Raw genomic sequence first — 21895 nt, 5'->3', positions numbered from 1 at the left:
TGAGTTCATCTGGCCTCTTCTATTGTGCAGAGTACAATTAGTTTTACTTTAACAACAATGAGGTGGCAGTGGTATTACACATCTCATTGTGAGTACTGCTAAAGACTTGAGTAGTGAGAATCTCTATATTGTTGTGCCGGAATTTAAAAAAAATAATTCTCTTTTATTTTTCTCATAAAGAAGGTCCTGCTCGGTGAGAATTGTATATTATCAGGCAACTCTCACAGTAACATTTCTCTCTCTTTGACAGACTCATGGTTTTGAGGAGATCCAAGCAGCCTTTCTTCAGTCGGGCTTACTTAAGCTGCTGGTGAAGAAGTGCAGCAAAGGAACTGGTTTCAGTAAGACATGGCTTCTCAGAGACTTGGAGGTAAGAGAATAAGTAACGTTTTGTGAAAGAGTCAGTGTAGTCATTGGCATAAAAGCTCAAGGCATTGCATTTTCACTGCATGTTAAACTTCTTTGAAGCATTATTATTTATATATTAAATATATTTACCATTTTGTTCCCAGAACATGATTGAAAATACATTTTGAGTAATGCTAGTGTTGAACTGATTTAATCTGAGATTTTTTTGAAGAGGCTTAATGAGGGTAGGAGCCAAAGTCTCCTTGCTATTTTTTTTCCAATTCCTTTTAGCCCTTTTGAAAATCCCAGCTTTCAACTTCAAAAATCATATCACTAGATCTCCAAGAGACCTATTAGATACTGATGCTGTGCACAGTTCTTAAGCAGATACACATGAATCATTACAATAGTGTAACTGGTGGGAGATCCAACATACACTTGGACACTTTGTTCTTTTGAACATCTGTTATTGCAGGGAGAATTGGCAGTGCGCTTTTCTGTGTTATGGCAACAGACAAGCTCTATGAAGTTTTTCTCATGGTGTCTATACTAGCCTTGATGCTTACAGTTGATATAAATTGGCAAGACCAAGGTGATGTTACCCTGCTGCTGTTCCTAATAATGAGTAGTTAATGTTACTGTGCATACTGGAGCCAAATATCTAACTTATTTATTTTTAAGGAAAGGAACTGTGGCTTAAAAAACACCATTTTGGTCATGCCTGATAATTGCCGCTAACTCTATTGTGTTCCCATCTTGTAGTGCTTGAATATTAATATACTCAAACTCGTTGAAAAATTAATTTGTTCTCAGGTTTTTTTTAAATGTATGGTTAATTGAGATGTCTTCATAGAAGCCTGCAAATTGTAAAGCATTTATGAAATGGGAAATGCTGTTTAAGTGCTGTTCCTCTTTAGAAAAGCATGTGTTAATAAATGTGGTCCAAGTGTTTATAATGTTCTTACAAGTGCCAATTGCACCTACACTAATACTATCGACAGGTGTTATACCATATGTTGCCTTTTTCCATGCAGATTTTGTCAATAATGCTGTACTCCTCAAAGAAGGAGATCAGCTCCCTGGCTGAACGTGAGGATACAGAACTAGAGGAAAGGGACCGAGATCAGGACGTGGACCAATCCATCAGTCCCATTGATCTGGATCAGAGCAAACTTGATCCTCTAGAGGGCTTGGATGAAGCAACCAAAATATGTTTCTTGGTATTTATTAGACTAACTGGTTTTCCTATTTTTGATGCTATTGTTCCTCATTTGGATTACACAAAATTGTTTCCATATGTTTAGTCTTTAATGCAGATTTTACTTTTAATTTTTAGTTATTCATAAACTGATTCTTGTATTATTGCCTAGATTATGTATAATTTTATGCTTGGACTGCAATAATAAATATTACTAATGTTTTTAGTAAATTATTGCTGTAGAGATTATGAAATGTGCTGAACAGGAAAAGGTGTAGAGATAACCCCAATTGAAATTCACCTTTCCTCGCCTAACCTAACCTCAGTTTTTTATTTCAGATGACGCATGACGCACTCAATGCACCTTTGCATATTCTTCGTGCCATGTATGAGCTGCAGATGAAAAGAACAGATTCTTTCTTCCTGGAAGTTCAAAAGAGGTGAGTGAACTACCGAATCCAGCAGAAAAACAGTCGTTGAATGTGAAAGGTAACTTTTACTCAGTTAACAGGGACGCTAAACAGAAACTGCTGTAAGGAAAAGGATATGGAACTGCTTTGTAGTGCTTCCTAAAATGTAATTGGAAAATTGACTCCTGTTACATTTGGAACTGTAGATGTGAGGACAGAAGCTAACATTTTGAAGTAAGTTGCATGTTCCTTTGGATAACTTTGCTCACATGCACAGTATATCTCTGTAGAAGAAACTGCTTTTATGGATGGAAAGTCAGCGAGATACCAGTATTTCTCAAATGTCATCCTAACTGAGGAAGAGTGATGTGCATAGACTTGCTGGCACTCAGAGCAGCTTCTGGTACCATCTGCTTCTTACAAAATCAAGTTGGAAGACATGAACATATTTTTCAGTTAATAAGATCAAACGAGAATGTTAGTTGATCTGACCTCACAAAAGAGTAAGGCAGTACTTGGATAAGAGCTTTCTAAATGTAAGTCAGGGAAGCTTTAAATGCAAGTATATCTTCTTTTTTTAAAAGCGGCAAAGAGTCCTGTGGCACCTTATAGACTAACAGACGTATTGGAGCATGAACTTTCGTGGGTGCATCCGATGAAGTGGGCATTCACCCACAAAAGCTCATGCTCCAATACATCTGTTAGTCTATAAGGTGCCAAAGGACTCTCTGCTGCTTTTACAGATCCAGACTAACACGGCTACCCCTCTGACACTTCTTTTTGTATGTTCATTGACTGCAAAATTTGTCATTTTTAAGGTTTGATGGAGATGTAATTACAACAGATGAAAGGATCCGAACACTGGCCCAGAAATGGCAACCCAGCAAGCGTTTGAGATTGGAAGAGCAGAGTTCGAAAGCAGTGGATACAGACATGATCATCTTACCATGTTTGGTGTGTACTCTTTTAAAAAAAAAAATGAAAAATTGATATCACAAGAGTTAGTGATTCAAATAATTTAGAAGGTCCACATTTAAGATTGTTTGTTATTAGAGCTCCTGTTTTATTGTGTTAAAAAGAATAGGCAAGATATCAGCAAGAACTTAGCTTTCTTCTCTGCAGCTTCTCTCTTGAAGATCTAGAAGAACTAGATTTTAGATCAGGAGAACAAATTATGGCTTTACTGGAATGCTATGAATTTCCTATTTCATACAAGAGAGATTTTGCATAATATACAACCGTAAACATGTACGCTGACCACCTCACTGCAATGTTACCATATGAATAGCTTCAATAATACCAAATAATGATGAATCTGTTTTGCCAAAATGGACAGCATGACTCTAGTAGCAAAAGAGAAGTGAAGTTAAGGGCGAAAGGGATAGCTCAGTGGTTGTGAGTTCAATCCTTGAGGGGGCCATTTAGGGATGTGGGGCAAAAATCTGTCTGGGGATAGGTCCTGCTTGGAGCAGGCGGTTGGACTAGATGACCTCCTGAGGTCCCTTCTAACCCTGAGATTCCATAACAAGGTAGCAAGTGTCAATTAGCTATGTATTGGGATGCAACTAAAATGCAGGAAATCTTGAGTATGAGCCCCACATGGATCCAGCAGAGAAGCTCAGGTATTTATGGGCATGACTGATCTTCACTTACAGCAAACACATTTAAAACATTAATTTAAAAAAAAAAAAAAAGCTTACTGGCTTCTGCAAATGGATAAATCTGTATTTAGTACTGCAAAGATCTACAATATAGTGTCATGGTAATTTATGGATGTTCTCATTTAATGACCATCCACAAAAAAATTAAGCATGGGTTCATAGTTTTTTTTTGTTTGGTTGTTTTTTTAAGGCCAGAGGACATTATCATAATCTAGTATGACCTTTCGCATTGTATGGGTCACAGAATTTCATCCAGTCATTCCTGTATCTAGCCCACTGATTGGTGCTTGAAGTGCAGCATGTCTTTTAGGAAAACATCCAGTCTTGATTTAAAGACTCCAAGTGATGGAGAATTAACCACATATATTGGTAATCTGTTCCAGTACTAAACTTACCTTCAGTGTTTAAAAAAAAATTGCACCTTTGTAGTCTTTGCATACTTGATATATTAGTACATTTATGGCTTACCTAAAATGACACTGAAAAATGGACCCATTTTCCACTAAACAAGAATTAAGATAGTCGATTGGTGTTTGGTACTGGGCATTTGAGTTCCTTAGTAGACTAGCATGGCTTGTGGGACACTGTGGTATTTGGCAGAAATGCCAGCTAGATCTTCACCAAAGGGTCAGAAAGGAAATAAAGCTGCTAATTTCTTAGTCCCTCTTCAGTGGCTGTGATTAGTGGGATAATCAGTAGTTACAATACATCTAACAGGAGAACCACAAAAAAGTGTGGAGCATTATCACTCTTGCTTCACCTGTACAATTCAGTTTAAGTTTATGCTCTCAGTGTTAGAATCAGTTGGTTCTTGCCTGCATTTAATATCAGTGGTATATAGTTTGTAACTATATCCATTGACACCCAGGGGCAAACTTAAAGTAAATTGTCCACAGGCAGGCTTAGTTGTGTTTTCTATGAAAGATTGGAGCTTGTAATTTTTAGTGAGTCTAATTATCAACCTATAAACAATGAATTAAACTTCTGGTCTACATAGATATGTAGACAATGAAGAAGTAAATTGCCCTGAATCTCTTTTCAGGCTTGTGCTTGTCTCTTGCAGTCAAAACCTGTACTTTGTGATAAAGCCACTGAAGAATCCAATCCCATTACCCAGAAACTGATAACCAACACGGAGAGTGATCTCCAGCTTAGCTATGCCAAACAGCGTCGCACCAAGAGTTCCATACTCCTGCACAAAGAGCTGGATTCCAGGAGCAAAAAAGCTGTGCGGGATTACCTGTATCGGGTGAACGAGGCTACTGCTGTTCTTTATGCCAGGCATGTACTTGCCTCGTTGTTGGCTGAATGGCCTGATGATGTGGCAGTAAATGAAGAAATCCTGGAGCTCAGTGGGCCAGCGCACATGACTTACGTTTTGGACATGCTTATGCAGCTAGAGGAGAAGCAGCTATGGGAGAAGGTAAATGGGCTGCATTTGTATGTCTGAATCAATCTGGTATGTACATAAACTTCCAGCTGACTAGCAAACTCCCAGAGATACTTGTGATTCTTTTAAAAAAAATAAATAAATACAAAATATTCAAAGACTTTAAGCTTCAAATCATATATTTCTTCTACAATAAAAACTCCATCTTCAGCCAAAAACAATGGGGTTTGACAATATTTTTACAAAATGACTTTGTGACCAACAGAAAACTGAAAAACATACTTCGTGGATGCAGCTGTTTCAAATAAATGAGCAATTAGGATGGGGAAAATTCTGTTCTGCATAGAAGTCAATGGGATAAGGAGCCAAATTTGAGTGCTGTTTTTAGCTTAGTTTCAGTATGTATTTTAAAAATCTTCTGCATTTTTTAAAAAAAGTTTGTTACAAGCAAACAAAGTCTGAGAATTGTAGCTGAAGACAAGTAATAACTACCTAGATAGGTGCTGTATGGCTAACGTAGTGGGTCTCCAGATTAGGTCTTTTGGACACTACAGGAACATAACTAATAGTGTGTGTTCCTGTCCAGGAAACAAATGCTCCTCCAATATCTTTCCTTGCATTATTCAGCTGGCTGTTTCACCATGCCTCATCTCAGCCCTGGCCTCTGTTGTATACATGCTTAAAGCTTAGGTTAAGAACTGGTAGTTCAATTTTCTTTTTGATTAACAATCTGGACTTCCTCATTAACTTCCGTACAGGAATTTGAGTCCATTTTGTCTTCACATATTCTTAATTTTTGCCTTCTTGAGTTAAGTCAGAATCATCCATTGCCATAGGTATGCCCAGGCTTCCCAGGTACTGAAAGAAAGAAGTAGTGTTTTAAATTTGGTGATTATTTTTAAAGTAAACATATATAAGAACATCGCTGAAGGAATTCTCCATATATTTTTCTAAAACCAAAGGTGGTTTGTTAGTAAACTTCCTGGTTATATAATATGCTTTTAAATTTCAACTTTGAGTATCCTAATCTTAAAAATCCAAACAAATACCATTTAGTCTAGAGTCTGCATTTCAGGCTCTGCTTCCACTATCACCACTTTGTTTATGGATAGGACCTATATTAATTGTGACATTCATTACAGCAGAAGACTAATTTTAAAACAAAACACTAGTACTTTTATAACAGTGGTAGGAGGATGTTTAATAAGACTCATTTTTGTAGGTAGGATTGTGCAATTTGAAACCTGAAGTATTTGACATTGTTTCTTAAAATTGAAACTCCTAGCAGATATGGAAGGTAAAGGGTCTATCTGGTATGTTAACAAAATTCTTTGGATCAAAATTACCTTCCTTATTTGGCTTAGGCTTTATTTACTTATCTCGATCTATTGTGGCATTGTGGGGTTAGTCTTTATGCCAACATCTATGCAGTGAGGTTAGACAATTTCTGGCTTTCCAAAGTTGTCTCAATACACAAGTCTCATTAAAGTAACATGCAGGATTTGAAACGCAGTCCAAGGACTAAATTAAACCTTCCACATTTACAGGAGACAATATGTGCACCTAATGAGGCCAGTTGGCAATTTCATTTGCAAGTTTCTCTTTTACTTCCTACCAGTGGTTTGTTTTCTCTCTTCTGAGGGGCCATGTTGCTAAAACAACTTTTTTGTCAATCCTTGTCAAATCAGTCTGCAAATGCTGATTTGGTAGCAAATTGACCTTGCATGATGTGTTGTATTTCCTCAGATCTTGCAGAAAGTGCTGCATGGATGCAGTGAGAGCATGTTGGGAATAATGGCACTGACTGCCTGTCAGTTTATGGAGGAACCTGGAATGGCAATCCAAGTGCGGGAATCCAAACATCCTTATAACAACAATACTATCTTTGAGGTAATTTACATATGTTACAGTGCAGTGAGTATGCACAGGTTGTGCATGAATTGAAGACATTGGGTGGGATTCTCCAAAGCACCTAGGTGGCTTATGGAGCCCAAGTCCTGTTTCCTTTCACTGGGTTCAAGCAATGGGACTTGTGTTCCTAACCTGTTGAGGCACTCCTGGAAAATCTCACTCATGACCTTTCAGTTAACAGGGCATTCCCGATCATTTAAGTTTTACCTTGTACAAGAATATATAAGTAAGGCTCCCACTCAGTAAGGTACTTAAGTGTGCGCCTCACTGAAGCATGCGAGTAGTCCCATTAACTTCATTGGGATTCTCATGTGTTGAAAGCTAAACATGTGCTGAAGTACTATGCTGAATTTTATGGGTTTAATAAGCAACAAATTGTACTTTCATCCACGATCCTGTTTCAACAAGCATCTCAAATTCTTGAGGCATCAGTGGAAAATTAAGTATGAAACTTCTTTCTGTGTTTTTAGTTTTGGGCTACCTTTCCTCTACACAGAGTCTTAATTATTCTCTTTTCCTGATATTAGTTGGCAGCATCATACTAGTTAGCGAGTAAAAGGCAGTCATCTCTTCTAGGAGAGCACCATGAGTGATATCTCCCCAGTGTCCCACATTGGGCAAAGAGATGAAGCAAAGAAAGGGGGCATGTGGATAGAATAAAGAGGAATGTCCCCCGGGCCCAGAAATTCTCATGGCAACCCTGGGAGTTTTCTTAGCTTTTGTATGCAGTAGGAATCCTGTTGTGAGGGGTTTTTTTTAGTGCATCCTTTAAGATGTGCCCTGGAGGTCAGTATCTTGGAAACTGGCCTTCTGGATTAGTGCATCAGTTTACAGGCAAACAATATAACTGTGCTTATTTAAGCATGAGCACTACTAGAAATTAGATTTTGCACACTCCTGTATGTAGCTGGCAGTGTTGACAGCAGTCTGCACTCTTTGAACTAGCCCACAACCAAACTAATGAAGACCCTTAAATAGAGAGATGGTAATCTTTGTTATACCTTATTTGAAATCTGCCTTTTGAGTATTTGTATACAGACACAGTGCAATGATATGAGTGTCATCTGTTTGCCTTCCTCAGGATAAAGTTCACATCCCTGGTGCTATCTATCTCTCAATCAAATTTGACTCTCAGTGTAATACAGAAGAAGGTTGTGATGAATTAATCATGTCCAGCAGCAGTGATTTTCAACAAGATCGGCACAGTTTTAGTGGGTCTCTGCAGAAGTGGACGGATTTTGAGCTTCCAGGTAAATGGACCGTGTAGCTATACAATGTATGTGAGTATAGATAAGTGTAGAGAGCGACTGATAGCCTGTGGAGTGAGACACCAAGATCTTAACGTCAGTTATATCCCCTGATGTTTGTGGCATACATGGAAAAACTCCTGCTCTTATCCCATCCTCTCTTTGCTCAGATAAATTTTGTGTTCTCCATTTGCTTTGTAGAATTAACCTGAAAAGTAACAAGATGAAAGTCAATAAAGACAACTAACTACTACACTTAGGAAGGAAAAATGAAATATGCAAATACAAAATGTGCAATAACTGGCTAGGCATAGTACTGCTGAGAAAGATTTGGGGGTTATAATGAATCACAAATTCAGTACAAGCCAACAGTGTGATACAGTTGTGCCAAAGACTCCTAGTTCTGGGGTGTATTAACAGAAGCACTGCTTGGCACTGGTAAGGTTTCAGCTGGAGTATTGTGCCCAAATCTGGGCAACAAAATGGGAGGGAGTCCAGAGGAGAGCAACAAAAATATAAAAAAGGTTTTAAAAAACTGATCTATGAGGAAAAGTTTTTTTAAAAAAAAGGGGGGGCATGTTTAGTGTTGAGAAAAGAAGATGGAGAGGGGACCTGATTACAATCTTCAAATATGTTAAGAGCTGTTACAAAGAGGACAGTGATCAATTACTCTGTGTCTGCTGAAGGTAGGACAAGAAGTAATTGGCTTAATCTGCAGCAAGAGAGATTTAGGTTAGATATTAGGAAAAACTTTCTAACTAGGATAGCTAAGCACTGGAACAGGTTACCAAGGGAGGTTGTGGAATTCCCATCATTGGAGGTTTCCAAGAACAAGTTAGACCAACACCTGTCAGGGATGGTCTAGGTATGTTTGCCCTGCTTCAGTGCACAGGGCTGGACTAGATGACCTCTCTCAAGGTCTGTTCCAGTGCTGTATTTCTATGAGTCTGTGACTGGACTCATTTCCCAAGTTATGCGCTAACTTGACTATTGACTTATTGAGTGTCCTAGCATAGACTTCTGCTGCAGCATGGCAAGGGCTTTCTGACTTGGAGCACTGGTGGCAGCTATACGTAACTAAACAGATAGAAATATTTTGTATTTGGGATTATAGCTTGATATCTACCTTGCCCTTTTATAAAGTCATAGCTTGAATATAAAAACAGCAAGGACTTCTTGGATTGCTCCACAGTCTGATCATAAAACTGTTAAACTTTTTGAAAACTCTACTTGCATTGAAGGGTTTACTTGTCACCAACTCTGAGTGGCCAAATACAACAGTTTAATTCCTGTAGTGGAAGTCTGCAATTCTGCACTGCTTTTCTGACAAGTCATTTCAGAGCATCATCCCAGAAGTTACGTGAATAGTTAAGTGTTACGTGCCAGTTTATGGACATGGCATGGAAGCAAGAGCTGCTGACATTGAAATGAACAGCCATAGACACGTTGCTTTATGTACTGCCTTCTGTAGGCAGTACACCAAAGAAAAGGGGAAAAGAGAGCTTCCTGGAAAGGAGCCTCTTGAAAAACATCCTTTGTACAGAAAAGAGGTTTCAGAAGCTTAAGGACTCCCATCTGGTAATTAAAAGCAGTGATTCCTGCTTTAGTAACTTACTACTTTTTCTTGTTAATGTCCTGGAAATTCTGCTGGACATACAAGGGTTTTGGTTATCACATAAATATCTCATAAATCATTAATCAGGTCTCAGTACTGTATATCTTTATTAATGTGCACTACAGTTTCCTTTATAACCCCCCACACTTGTCTGAAGCAACTATCAGACAAAAAAATACCAAAAGCATTAATCTCTGTGTGTATTTTTATACACTGGTGGCAGCTGTTCTGCATTCTGGATCAGGCTCCCATTTGTCTTATGTTCTGTTCACTTTGGAATTACCAGAAGAGTAAAAGATGATTTCATCTAGAAGCAAATTAGTTTAATAATCTTTTCTGCTGTATTCTATTCTTCGTTATGGTGCCTTATTGAGTTACTGTGTTTTCCTAATGTGGATGGTTCTTTTCCTTCCCTGCTGCATAGGAGATACACTGTATTATCGGTTTACCTCTGACATGAGTAATACTGAATGGGGTTACAAGTTTACAGTCACAGCAGGGCACCTTGGAAGGTTCCAGACAGGTAAGCTCCGTTCAGAGTGTGACCAAAGGGACATATTACAATTATTTTGATCCATGCTTTCACAATTTTTTTTGTATAAATATTCCTTGGCCTGTACTTTTTTTTTTTTTAGGTTGCTTAGCATAGGCTTTTTCCCCTCAAGTGTTCTTAAAAGGCGATATAGTGTTGTGACTTGATTCATTGTGTGACTTGGGTTTTGATGAGTGACTTCTATTCACACTGGCTCAACTTTGACAGCAGTATCTAAACTGCTGAAGCTTGAAAACACAGAGAGCAGTCACACACACAGTCTCCAGGATACTTGCCATAATTTGTTCTGGGTTTAACAGGCCACTTTAGAGTTGTCGTCATAATGATAATCGTAAATGGAGGTAATTTAAGTTGTGTTTAAAGAATAATTATATCTGTTATGATGGACTGCTTCTGGTTTTCATTTTCAGATGCAGTGTGAAAGGCTTTGCTGGTTTATTTAATGATGATATTTTTAATAGTCTTCTGAAATATGCATCTGGATTGTGAATGCTTTGCAGTTAGCTTAGGTCTGCTGTACCTCCATTTATTAACTAGGACTCAAATTCTGTTGTCCTTCCCTGGGCAAAACTCTCATTGCAAATATTAGAGGTAGGATTTTCAAAGATAGGTGTAAGGAATTTAGCCACATAACTCCCATTAATGTTTTTGCCCAAAAAAGGACTAAGGATGGCAGGGGTTGCCCCTTATTCTCTTTCTCCAGATCAAGTTTTGGGTTTTATATCATTGTGTGTCATAACAATTCTAAATATATATGAGAGGACAATTGTGCAGGTGAGTAGAATGTCTCCCTCCAGAAATAACAGATTCTATTCAATTCCAGGATTTGAGATTCTGAAACAAATGCTATCGGAGGAAAGGGTGGTTCCACATCTCCCACTAGCCAAAATCTGGGAATGGCAGGTAGGAGTAGCATGCAGCCAGATTGGGCACCAGCGTTTAAAGGCCATACACTTACTCCTGAAGATAGTGCAATGCAGCAACCACAGGTAAATACATTGCTACACATTGTACACTAAACATGCCTTTGAGGAGAGGGTTTGCTAAATTCAAGTCATAGCAGAGCCAGAGAATCATAATTTAAAGTAGACACTATAGTTTGTCTTGCTGATGGGTATTAGCAATGGCTTGCTAGCCAAAAACGGTTGTAGTGATGTTCTGAAAACCATTTTTTCTTTTTCTAGATGGCTTTTTAAAAGATTCTGTGGAACAAATCCTTTAGTCAGAATAAGTCAGATTCCTTGTTGATTGTATTAAAACACATTTAAGGATCCAAGGATCCTTCTCTTAGTTAAGATGAGAAGATCAAGAACAAAGTGCAGAAAAAATATTGCCAGATTCAGTATTGCAATAAGGGTGGTAACTTTCATTGATTTGTGCCAGTGCAAGCTGTATAAATGGAGCTATAGCTTCAGGTGAGTTAATGCTTGATTCTGGGTGGCAGAGGTGATTGTGCTGCGCAGAAGTAGACAGTTGGCTCAATATATGGACCCTCACTTCAGTTATAATGTTCAATAAAGTAAAATCCTGAAGGCACCAGAAACCTCCTGCTTTTTCTAGCTCAAAGGACGCAGAAGTGTTGTTGAGGTGTATATATAAAAATCTTTTGTAGCAATTTTAGACAATGACATTTAAAATTCATATGAATCATTGTGAATTTTGATAGCTTAGCCCACATTCAAGTCTGAATACCTTTTAGCAAAGCTGCAGATGCATAGCCATTGTTCAGTTATTTATTACTGAATGTGTATCTAATTTCTTCTTACATTTTGTGCTCAAAAAACTTGTGCCTTTGTCTGTGGGCAACAATTTAACATAGGGTAAAAATCTTTATTATGGAAATAATACCCTAATAATACTTCAAATTTTCTTCTGTAGTACCCTGATCAAGGCCTCTGAATTGAGGTCTCTTTTGATGATGCCTTCTTTATATATGTGTAGAAGAGACTATACAATACAGCGATGTTTGAATGGGAATGTGAGGAAAGGCAGGGTTGGAAACCCTGTTACTTGCAAAGTGATACTAGTTACCTATACTTATGTGTGTAAAAAAAAAAAAAAAAAAAAAAAAAAAAAAAAAAAAAATGGAGACACCCTTTCTGCTTATAGTTTAGACTTGCAAAGTTCTAACCCGTGGAATCAAGGCATTTAATGAAGTGCTGCATTCATTTATTTCAAAGACCCCAATTCAGCAATTCGCCCTTATTCAGCAAGTACTTTAGACTTGCTTAAATCCATGAAAGTGTCTAATGTGAACCACAGACATAAGTGCGTTGCTGCGTAGGGGGAAGAAATTAGTCACGTGCTTAAATGCTTTGAGCTTGGATCAAAAAAAGTTAGGGGTCTTAAACTTTTGGATGGAGTTTTAATTTAGCTGCTACATTTCTGTAACCAAGTACTTCAAAACCCAAGTCTACCTTTGTAATCAGCCTCTTGTTACATGCTTCATAGTGCTGTCAGGAAATGATCATTAGGTTTCGGCTCCTTTGAAAATATTGTTCTTCATGTCAAAAATGGGGACACTAATCTGAGTTGCCCTTATTCCGCTTAAATGACTGTTGTTGGTTTGTTTCTTAAGGGACTGTGACCTCACCTTGTTAAAGCCACTCTGGCAGCTTTTCACCCACATGGAAAATAACCTGTGCCATGACATGACCAAGTCTGGTATTCTTCTTCTTCCTCTTCATCGTGCACTTACGGAATTCTTCTTCGTTACAGAGAGCAGAGTGAATGTAAGCAATCCATTTACCCATATGCTCCCCTTCTCCAGCGATGGACATAGGATATAGAATGAATTGTTAGACTGCTTTCACTGTATGCTAACACTGTATGCTATCAGTATAGACAGGGCCAATCTACTTTGAAACCCAAAGTCAAAATTGTGCTCAAATCCTATAGTCTTGAGCATAACTGTAGACCAATTGGGGGAGCTATAGGCCTATCAGCTTAACTTCACTACCTGGAAAGATACTTGGAACAAATTATTGAACAATCAGTTTTTAAGTACCTAGAGGATAGTAGGGTTATAAGTAATAGCCAGTATGAGAACAAATCATGCCATACCAAACCAACCTAACTTCTTTCTTTGACAGGGTTCCTGGCCTAGTGGATAGGGGGAAAGCAGTAGATGTGATTATATCTTGACTTTAGTAAGTCTTGTGGTTCAGCCCCACATGACATTCTCATAAGCAAACTAGGGAACTGTGGTATAGATGAAATTACTATAAGGTGAGTGCAAAACTGGTTGGTTGAAAGGCTGCACTCAGAGTAGTTATCAGTGGTTTGCTGTCCAAACTGGGGAGATATATCTAGTGAGGTCCAGCACAGGTTTGTCCTGGATCCAGTACTATTCAAGGTCTTCATTAATGACTTGGATAATGAAGTGGAGACTGGTGTCACCCGCACATTTTGTATGCACAAGCAGGTTCTAGCTCTTTGGCGGATAGAATTAGAATTCACAACGGCCTTGACAAATTGGAGAATTGATCTGAAAACAAGATGAAATTCAATAAAGACAAGTACAAAGGATTTGAGAAGGAAAACTCAAATGTACAACTACAAAATGGGAAATAACTGGCTAGGCAGTAGTACTGCCAAAGAGGATTTAGGGGATATAGTGCATCATAAATTTAATGTGAATCAACAATATGATGCAGTTGCAAAAAAACCTGTTGTTGTTCTGGGGTGGATTGATAGGACTGTAGTATGTAAGAAATGGGAGGTAATTGTCCAACTCTGATCCTCACTGGTGAGGCCCCAGCTGGAGTATTATGTCCCGTTCTGGGCATCACTCTTTTTAAATAATTAAAAAAAATAAATAGTTGATAAATTGAAGCCCAGAGTCCAGAGAAGAGGAGTAAAAATTACAAAAGGTTTATGAAACCTGACCTATGAGTAAAGGTTAAAGAAACTCAACATGTTTAGTCTTGAGAAAAGAAGACTGAGGGAAGACTTGATGACAGTCTTTAAATATTTTAAGCGCTGTTATAAAAATTTCTCCCCATGTCCACTGAAGCTAGGACAGGAAGTAAATAAAGAAGCAAGGGAGATTTTAAGTTAGATATTATGAAAAAGTTTCTAACTAAGAGTAGCTAAGCTCTGGGATAGCCTTCCAAGGAAGGTTGTGGAATCCCCGTCATTGGAGGCTGTAAGAATAGGTTGACAAACACTTGTCAGGGATGATCTGTGTATGTGCAGAATACTGGACTAGGTAACTTTTCAAGGTCCCTTTTAGCCCTATATTTCTAAGGGTTTGTGAAAATGTTGATGAATTGGCTCTGTAGATCCTATGGAGACTGGAATGCTAATGCTGATCTGTAGAATAACGTCGTTAAAAACACCTTGCTAAAGCAATCTCACTGAGCATGTTTCTGGCTTCAGGAGCTTGGATCTCTACAGGACTACTTGCTTGCCTTAAATACCGAAGAGCATCTTCATCGTTGCACAGCACAGGTAAAAAAAAAAAAAAAAAAAAAAAACCACCACCAAAAAATCCCTGTCCGAAGTATCTCTTCTGCTCTTTCCTGCAGGAGACAGCCAGTCATTCCTGATTGCAGGATAGGCTTTTATTTCACATAGATATATAGTCACTGTTGTTAGCGCAAGATCCCAAAATTCAGTTTCACTGGTTTAAATAATGATTCCTTAGATGTGAAAGGCTAATGCCCTGATCTATGCCCCATCTGTTCCCTCTTCACACCCACCCCAATCTGACATTCATATTTCAGAGTAGTTGGTTACAAAAAAGAGCTTAGTTTCAGATTGTGGCACTACAGCCCCACTGCATGAAAAACAAGATCCATAGGAAATAGCAGGGGGAGGAAATGGCAGCCACCAACTGATTCAAGTCACCTAACTTAATGTTGTCTGTCAAGTGAGTGGTCTACCATGTGAATTTAATCAGCAAGAAAACTGCCTTGTAAGTTTTTATATCAACCTTGCAAAACTGATGGAAATTTACATGCCCAGGCATAAAATTTAGTTGTCTGCTTAACAGTTTGGTGGCTGTCAGTGGGAAAAAGAAAGTGTTTACTCTCCTATTTAAAATGTTTTTACCTTTCCCAGATGATCTGCGTAGTCTTGCAAGATTGGTGTAGATCCAGCACTATCTGTATCTTCCTTCCTGACACCATTGTTTGGGTCCCCGTGAGATCCTGCTGAATGAAAGTACTCACAGATGGTGTCCTCCTTTACTGATAGCCACCCAAGAATATTATTACAGATAATGGCAGTTGAGTGGATCTGAGTTATCAAAACCAAAACCCATGTCCCACATCGGGCTTTCTGCATTCCTTCTCCTATCACTTAAGTCATATAGAGGCCAATTCTGCTCCCACTGAATTCAGGGAGCTTCCCTACTAAATTCAACATTAGCAGCCCTTGGCCCCGAAAGAGTTAATTTTTTTTCCAGACACTTCCTGAATTCACAGAAAGAACGGGAGTACTTGTGGCACCTTAGAGACTAACAAGAGGAACTCAGTTTTGCTCTCCCAACATCTCTGTGGCATCTCCAGCTTCCTTCTTAACCCTCAGCTCATTAGATATGAGACTCCTTCTTCATCTTAGTAAAACCCACTGTCCATTTAGAAGTGATACCACAATGGGATTTGCCTGGTGCGTCCACCTTAACTGACTTGTCCTCTACATAAGCAAAGCTTTAGCAGATGGGAGGCATCCGGGCAATCGGAAATGCAGTTGCTTTTTTGTTAAGCATCCAGAGCTTGTTGGATGCATGACAGTTTACTTCATTGCCAGAAGATAATCAGATGGATAGAGAACAGACTATTCCTATGTCTGTTAAACTCACAGCAACAGAGGGTGGCTTTTTAGAACTTAAAGTAACCATTACTTGATGGTGATAATCTTCATGATGCTTAACTTTCTTTTCTTCCTCCCCTCCAGGCCCTGAAAAACATTGCTGCTATCAGCCTTGCCATTAACTATCCAAACAAATCAACAAGTCTCTGGAATGTTTAATACCGGCTCATGGCCGGAGTGCATGGGATAGAATAGTTTGTCCATAGAAACCTTGGAACAAACATCTTCACTCTGTTCAGGAAAAGTTCCTTCAGCTTCAGCATATGGGTACGCTGCAGCCTGCCTTCCTTCCACTTTGATGTAGAATCTGTAAAAGTAAAAGCGCACTTCAAAGAAAAAGCACATTTTGGAGCAACTCACGCATCACCTACAGTTACATACGCACATATTGTAGCATGTTAAAGTAAACAGAAAAGTATTTTTTTATTCAGAGTGTGAACGGGAGAAGATTTCAGAAGTATGAGAATGGAGAAGGCTATCTGTTCCCAGTAAAACCGAGTGACTATAGCTGGAAGGGATAGCTTGAAAAGTTTTGCTGAACTTACGCTGGTGGCACCAGCAGCATCCATTTTTCACTGGAAGTAAAATTGGTGAAGAGGAATCTTGTGGACTGTGTAATAGTAAAAATGGCCCACTCTTAAAACCTGCCATGTTTCACTTTGCTTTGAAAGGCACTACCCATGGAGAAAATCCTGCAGCAACTAACTCATTACTGAACTTTAGGTTTTAAAACAAATATAGAGAGATTCAAATGGCAGAGCACCCTCCTGAGAGGTGAAAGCCTCTACTGTTCTTTTTGGTTTGATTGACCGATCTTACTCTACATTGTCTTAAATATATACAATGCATTGTTCTGGTTTGGTACAGAAACCACAGTGGCTCCCTTGGAGTAGCTTTCGAAGAGGTGGTATGAGAAGCGGAGGAGCACTGGCTGTGATGCATAACTTGTATGTTTCTCAAAGATGGCATCTTTCCAAGAAATTATTCATGGCATATTCTTTGCTACTGCCAGGAGCTCCTTCTGGTGAACATTGGGAAACCCTGATTCCCAGCATCAAGGGATGATGGGGGGAGGGGGGGTTTAGTGATTAACCCAATTTATCTCATATAGCAATAACTGCATTACTCCTGCTGAATGTGGAATAAATAGCAGACCTCTGTGTGGAAATAAATTGGCTTTAATCTTGCCCAGATTTGCTGGTTATTCCATTTCCAAAGAAGACTGCAAAGAACTTAAAGGGATGTGGGGCTACGTTTTGTGTGTGCTAATTGCCGGTTTGGTTTTGTTGAATGTAAAATCTGTAAAACTTCTATTGTGCTTAGATTTTTTTTCCCCCCAGAATGAAACGATGAAGAAAGCATAACCAGATGCATCTGTAGTAGAGACTGGAAAGCTGATCAAAATGGCATAAGGACAATGACTGTGTTTGAACTGAGTGTTGTGTTCACTGGCTTTATTTGTCCAAAAAGGCCAGTGGCTAGCACTGTCCTATGTATAGGAGCCCTGCATTTGGGAATAGTCTATGGAATGGTGCTCTTCCAGCCACCTGGGACTGGGAGTATCTTAAAGGCGGTGCTGTCTCCCTCTGGGAGGGAAATGTGCTATGTGCTTTGATGTCCCCATTTTTTGGATGGTCGTTGGTGCTGCAGCCTTGGAAGCAGCTGGTTGGCTCCTACTCCATTAGGAGAATGCGAGGCCAGTGCTGTTGTGGGAGAGAAGTTTAAATTGGAAAGAGTACTCTGAATGAAGGGGTTAAAAACTGAAGACCCTCATTGGCCCCAGAAGTTGCAATCACTGTCTTCCGGTGATGGGATGGCTCTCTTAGTAAAAGCAAATCTCAGAGTGTAGGAAGAACTTGTCCTCTGCCCAAGTTTGGAAAAAGGCGGAGAAATGCATACTCCTCTGAAAACTTTCCTGCAGTGTAACATAATGAAAGTTAGTTCCCTTTTCCTTTCCAGGGTGAGACACTGTTGAGTACTAAACATGAGATTTACTTGTATCATAACTTTTAACTCGTAGGTGAAGGAATTTGCAGTCTTATTCTTTGGTTCCCTTTTAGTGATGCCTTTAAGTTTGTAATCTGACTGCAGGAGAGGCCAGGAGCTTCCCTGATAAACCAAATGCATGTCTCCTTCTGACAGTGTGAACTCCTACTGGAGAATCTGGAGTGGGGGCGGAGTTATTACACCAAAACTATGGTCATCTTCTGAAGTCCACTTTAATGAAACGGTGTGTATTTTATCAAAGGGCCAGATGAGCATTTTAAAACTGCTGCTTTGGGACCGTGTGGATTTCCTACCCACTGTCTTGGAACAAGTCTCTGGCTAATCAGTAAATCCCTGGTGATAGGTTGATTGTGTCGTATGTAAGGTATGTGATGCGCTGCTGAGATCTGCCTAAGTTTATTTACAGAAGGTTTTTTCCTCTTTTTACATCAGGTTTACAGACTGTACAGCGATCCTTCACTGATCCTATCATGGCGTTTCCTCATTCTCATTCTTTTTCTGTTGCACTGTATTTTTACTTTCTATATAACAATATGCACAAAGGTTGTAGGAATGACACAGGAGTGGCCAAAGTTTCTATCTTAGGCATACCACTTACTACCCTTGCCAGTCAGCCATCTTGCTCTCAAAGGGCTACAAGTGGCATTAGCTGCTAAATATTCTTTCCACCCACTAGATGGAAGTGAAGGACTGTCCCCTGGCTTGACACTGAGTCTTTCACTGCCTTAAAACTTGCTCCTTCATTGTGGGGTTTTAGGGGGCAAGAAATATTGATTTTTTTTCTATCATGTAAAAAGGGGAGGAGGCGTAACCAAATGAATTGAATATTTATGACCAATAGCTCTTTGAAATCCTGCAGCAGTTCCAAGTGGATGCAGATGATTCTATGGAATAGAACAAAGCTGGCTGGAAAACAGGTATGCTGAAGAAAAAAAATGTGCCTAATTAAAAACTGATTGTGTCCTGAATCACAGATGATGTATTTAAAACAAATCACATTGTTCCTAATGATACGTGACTTGTTTTCATTAAACACTTTAAAAGGTTTTTAATTTTTTTTTTCTTACGGGTTTACTACTTTGCAATTTTTATCGGTTTTGGTTGTTTGAAATAGATCAGACCTTTTAGATTTATTCCAGTTCAGCTCAACATGTAACAAGAAAGTTATAGATGTGGGTAAAATATGCAAATGAAGAGAAATATATTGTAAAAATTCTATAAAAAGTACAACACTGTGTCTGTAGTTTTGTTTTTCTTTCCCTCACTGAAGATTGAATATTGAATTTGCAGCAAGAGCCAGGGGTTTACTTTGAGTGTTAATCATTAGGGACAGGATTAATGTAAATAAACCTGCTTGTCCTCCTTAGTATTGTATAGCTGATATCACACTCTGCCACACAAACATCACATGAGGCTTGACTTAGGCTCCAATCCTGCAATTGGTTCCATGTGGACTGACCCCTGTGCCTATATAGAGGCCCGTTGACTTCAGTGGGGGTCTGTCTGTGTGGATCCAGTTGTAGGGTTGGGCCACAATTTGTTTCAAGGTGGTGGTTCACACCTATAGAGTTCCTGTACTAATGTGAGTCTTGTCTACATTGAGAGACACTCCTGTGCCATAACCGCTCCCATACTGTAAATGGGAGGAGGTTGCTGGCAAGGGGAATTCTGCCCATTGGTCCATTAGAGCTGGCGTTTTTTGGCCTTCTAAGCAAGTCTATTTATTTACACAAGCTTTTTCCTGAGAGGCTGGTTGGTGAGAACGTGAGGGCTTTTCCCTGGAGTGACAAGTTGGGAGTCTCCTCTGGCATTTGGCCAGTCCGGAAGTTGGTTTCCCCTTTTGTACAAAGTCAGAGAGATTTGTCATGAGTGTGTTTACTAAATACATATTGATAACCTGAACTGTAGGATGTACTATACTCGAGTGAGCCTCTAAGGGCAAGGAGAATCTAGGATGGGGATGTTGCTGTCACATTATTGTGAGCAGGATCAGGATGGTAAACTAGCTGGTTTCATTCATTTATTGTGGGATGTGCTGCTTTTCCACCCCTGCTCCTTTTAAGAGCAAAACTCCATGGCATGCTTAAAGCAAAATAAGCAAATACCATTGACCTTTCCTGCCCCACCCAGGCATCTGTACCTACATGCTCTTACAGTCTATTGCCACAACCCCTTAACAGCTGATAGCATCTGAGCTCCTTTTGTCTAGCCCTTTAAGAAACTAGATCCTTTTAATGCATTAGACTGACTTTAGAAGTGGTGTCCACAAAACTTAGCTCTGCTAAACTGGTCCAAATCTCTGTGGGTACATGCTTATTTTGGTTATAAGTGATTTCTACAGATTTAGCTTATGTCTGTTCCTAATCAATTTAAGCTAAACCAGAATAAGCGTGTGCACTAGTCTAACTAAATTAGTTTAAAATCACACTCTAAGGGTACGTCTGCACTACGGGATTATTCCGATTTTACATAAACCGGTTTAGTAAAACAGATTGTATAAAGTCGAGTGCACGCGACCACACTAAGTACATTAATTCGGTGGTGTGCGTCCACGCTCCGAGGCTAGTATCGATTTCTGGAGCGTTGCACTGTGGGTAGCTATTCCATAGCTATCCCATAGTTCCTGCAGTCTCCCCCGCCCCTTGGAATTCTGGGTTGAGATCCCAGTGCCTGATAGGGCAAAAATCATTGTCGCGGGTGTTTCTGGGTAAATGTCGTCAGTCACTCCTTCCTCTGGGAAAGCAACGGCAGACAATCATTTCGCGCCCTTTTTCCCTGGATTGCCCTGGCAGATGCCATAGCATGGCAACCATGGAGCCTGTTTTGCCTTTTGTCACTGTCACCGTATGTGTACTAGATGCCGCTGACAGAGGCGATTCAGCAGCGCTACACATTCATTTGCTGTTGCATGATAGCAGAGACGGTTATCAGCCGTTCTGTACCGTCTGCTGCCATTGTAAATTGGCAATGAGATGACGGTTACCAGTCCTTCTGTACTGTACTGTCTGCTGCTGTCATGGGTGCCCCTGGCTGAGGTTGGCCGGGGGCGCAAAAGACAAAAATGGGAATGACTCCCCGAGTCAATCCCTCCTTTATGGTATCTAAAAATAGAATCAGTCCTGCCTAGAATATGGGGCAAGTGTACTAGAGAACCAGAGAGCACAGCCGTTCCGTGTCAGATCCCGCAGAAATGATGAGCTGCATGCCATTCACAGGGGGTGCCCCTGCAACAACCCCACCTGTTGCTTCCCTCCTCCCCCAGCCTTCCCGGGCTACCGTTGCAGTGTCCCCCCATTTGTGTGATGAAGTAATAAAGAATGCAGGAATAAGAAACAGTGACTTGTTAGTGAGATAAAATGAGGGGAAGGCAGCCTCCAGCTGCTATGATAGTCCAGACAGGACATTAAGCAGTGTGGGGGAGAGGAACCCAGCATCTCGCTGCTATGATAGTCCAGGCAGTACAGAATCTTTTCTTTACACATGAAGGGCGGGGGCTGATGGAGCTCAGCCCCCTGTTGCTATGATGAAGATGGTTACCAGCCGTTCTGTACCATCTACTGGGAATGACCGGGAGGCCAGCCAGGAGCACTCATGGGCTGATGATGAGGACAGATACCAGTCCTGTACTGTACCATCTGCCACAAGGCTGATGATGACGATGGTTAGCAGTCATATTGTACCATCAGCCACCCAGGAGGGGGGGGCGAGGATGCTTCAGTTCACTGCCGCAGCATCGCG

The 21895-nt window shown here is 39.9% G+C and overlaps 1 protein-coding gene across 2 annotated transcripts in view; it reads left to right on the top strand.

Annotated features, from left to right (window-relative positions):
* ZZEF1 (zinc finger ZZ-type and EF-hand domain containing 1) overlaps window positions 1-19392 on the top strand; it is an 86146-nt gene extending 66754 nt beyond the window's left edge. The window contains exons 44-55 of one of the 2 annotated variants that reach the window (XM_044993960.1): window positions 251-370; window positions 1383-1568; window positions 1886-1986; window positions 2775-2910; window positions 4681-5040; window positions 6754-6897; window positions 8000-8168; window positions 10205-10303; window positions 11157-11322; window positions 12912-13065; window positions 14714-14785; window positions 16235-19392. In XM_044993960.1, the coding sequence (XP_044849895.1) occupies window positions 251-370; window positions 1383-1568; window positions 1886-1986; window positions 2775-2910; window positions 4681-5040; window positions 6754-6897; window positions 8000-8168; window positions 10205-10303; window positions 11157-11322; window positions 12912-13065; window positions 14714-14785; window positions 16235-16309 (1782 nt within the window). In that variant the 3' untranslated portion in view covers window positions 16310-19392. Of the gene's footprint in view, window positions 1-250; window positions 371-1382; window positions 1569-1885; window positions 1987-2774; window positions 2911-4659; window positions 5041-6753; window positions 6898-7999; window positions 8169-10204; window positions 10304-11156; window positions 11323-12911; window positions 13066-14713; window positions 14786-16234 lie in introns of both variants that reach the window. The other variant, XM_044993959.1, reaches the window with a different exon arrangement.
* The last annotated feature ends 2503 nt before the right edge of the window (window positions 19393-21895 follow it).

The sequence above is a fragment of the Mauremys mutica genome, chromosome 19, assembly GCF_020497125.1.
Source record: "Mauremys mutica isolate MM-2020 ecotype Southern chromosome 19, ASM2049712v1, whole genome shotgun sequence".
NCBI classification, from domain to species: Eukaryota; Metazoa; Chordata; order Testudines; family Geoemydidae; genus Mauremys; species Mauremys mutica.
This window is presented reverse-complemented; position numbering and strand designations above follow the sequence as displayed.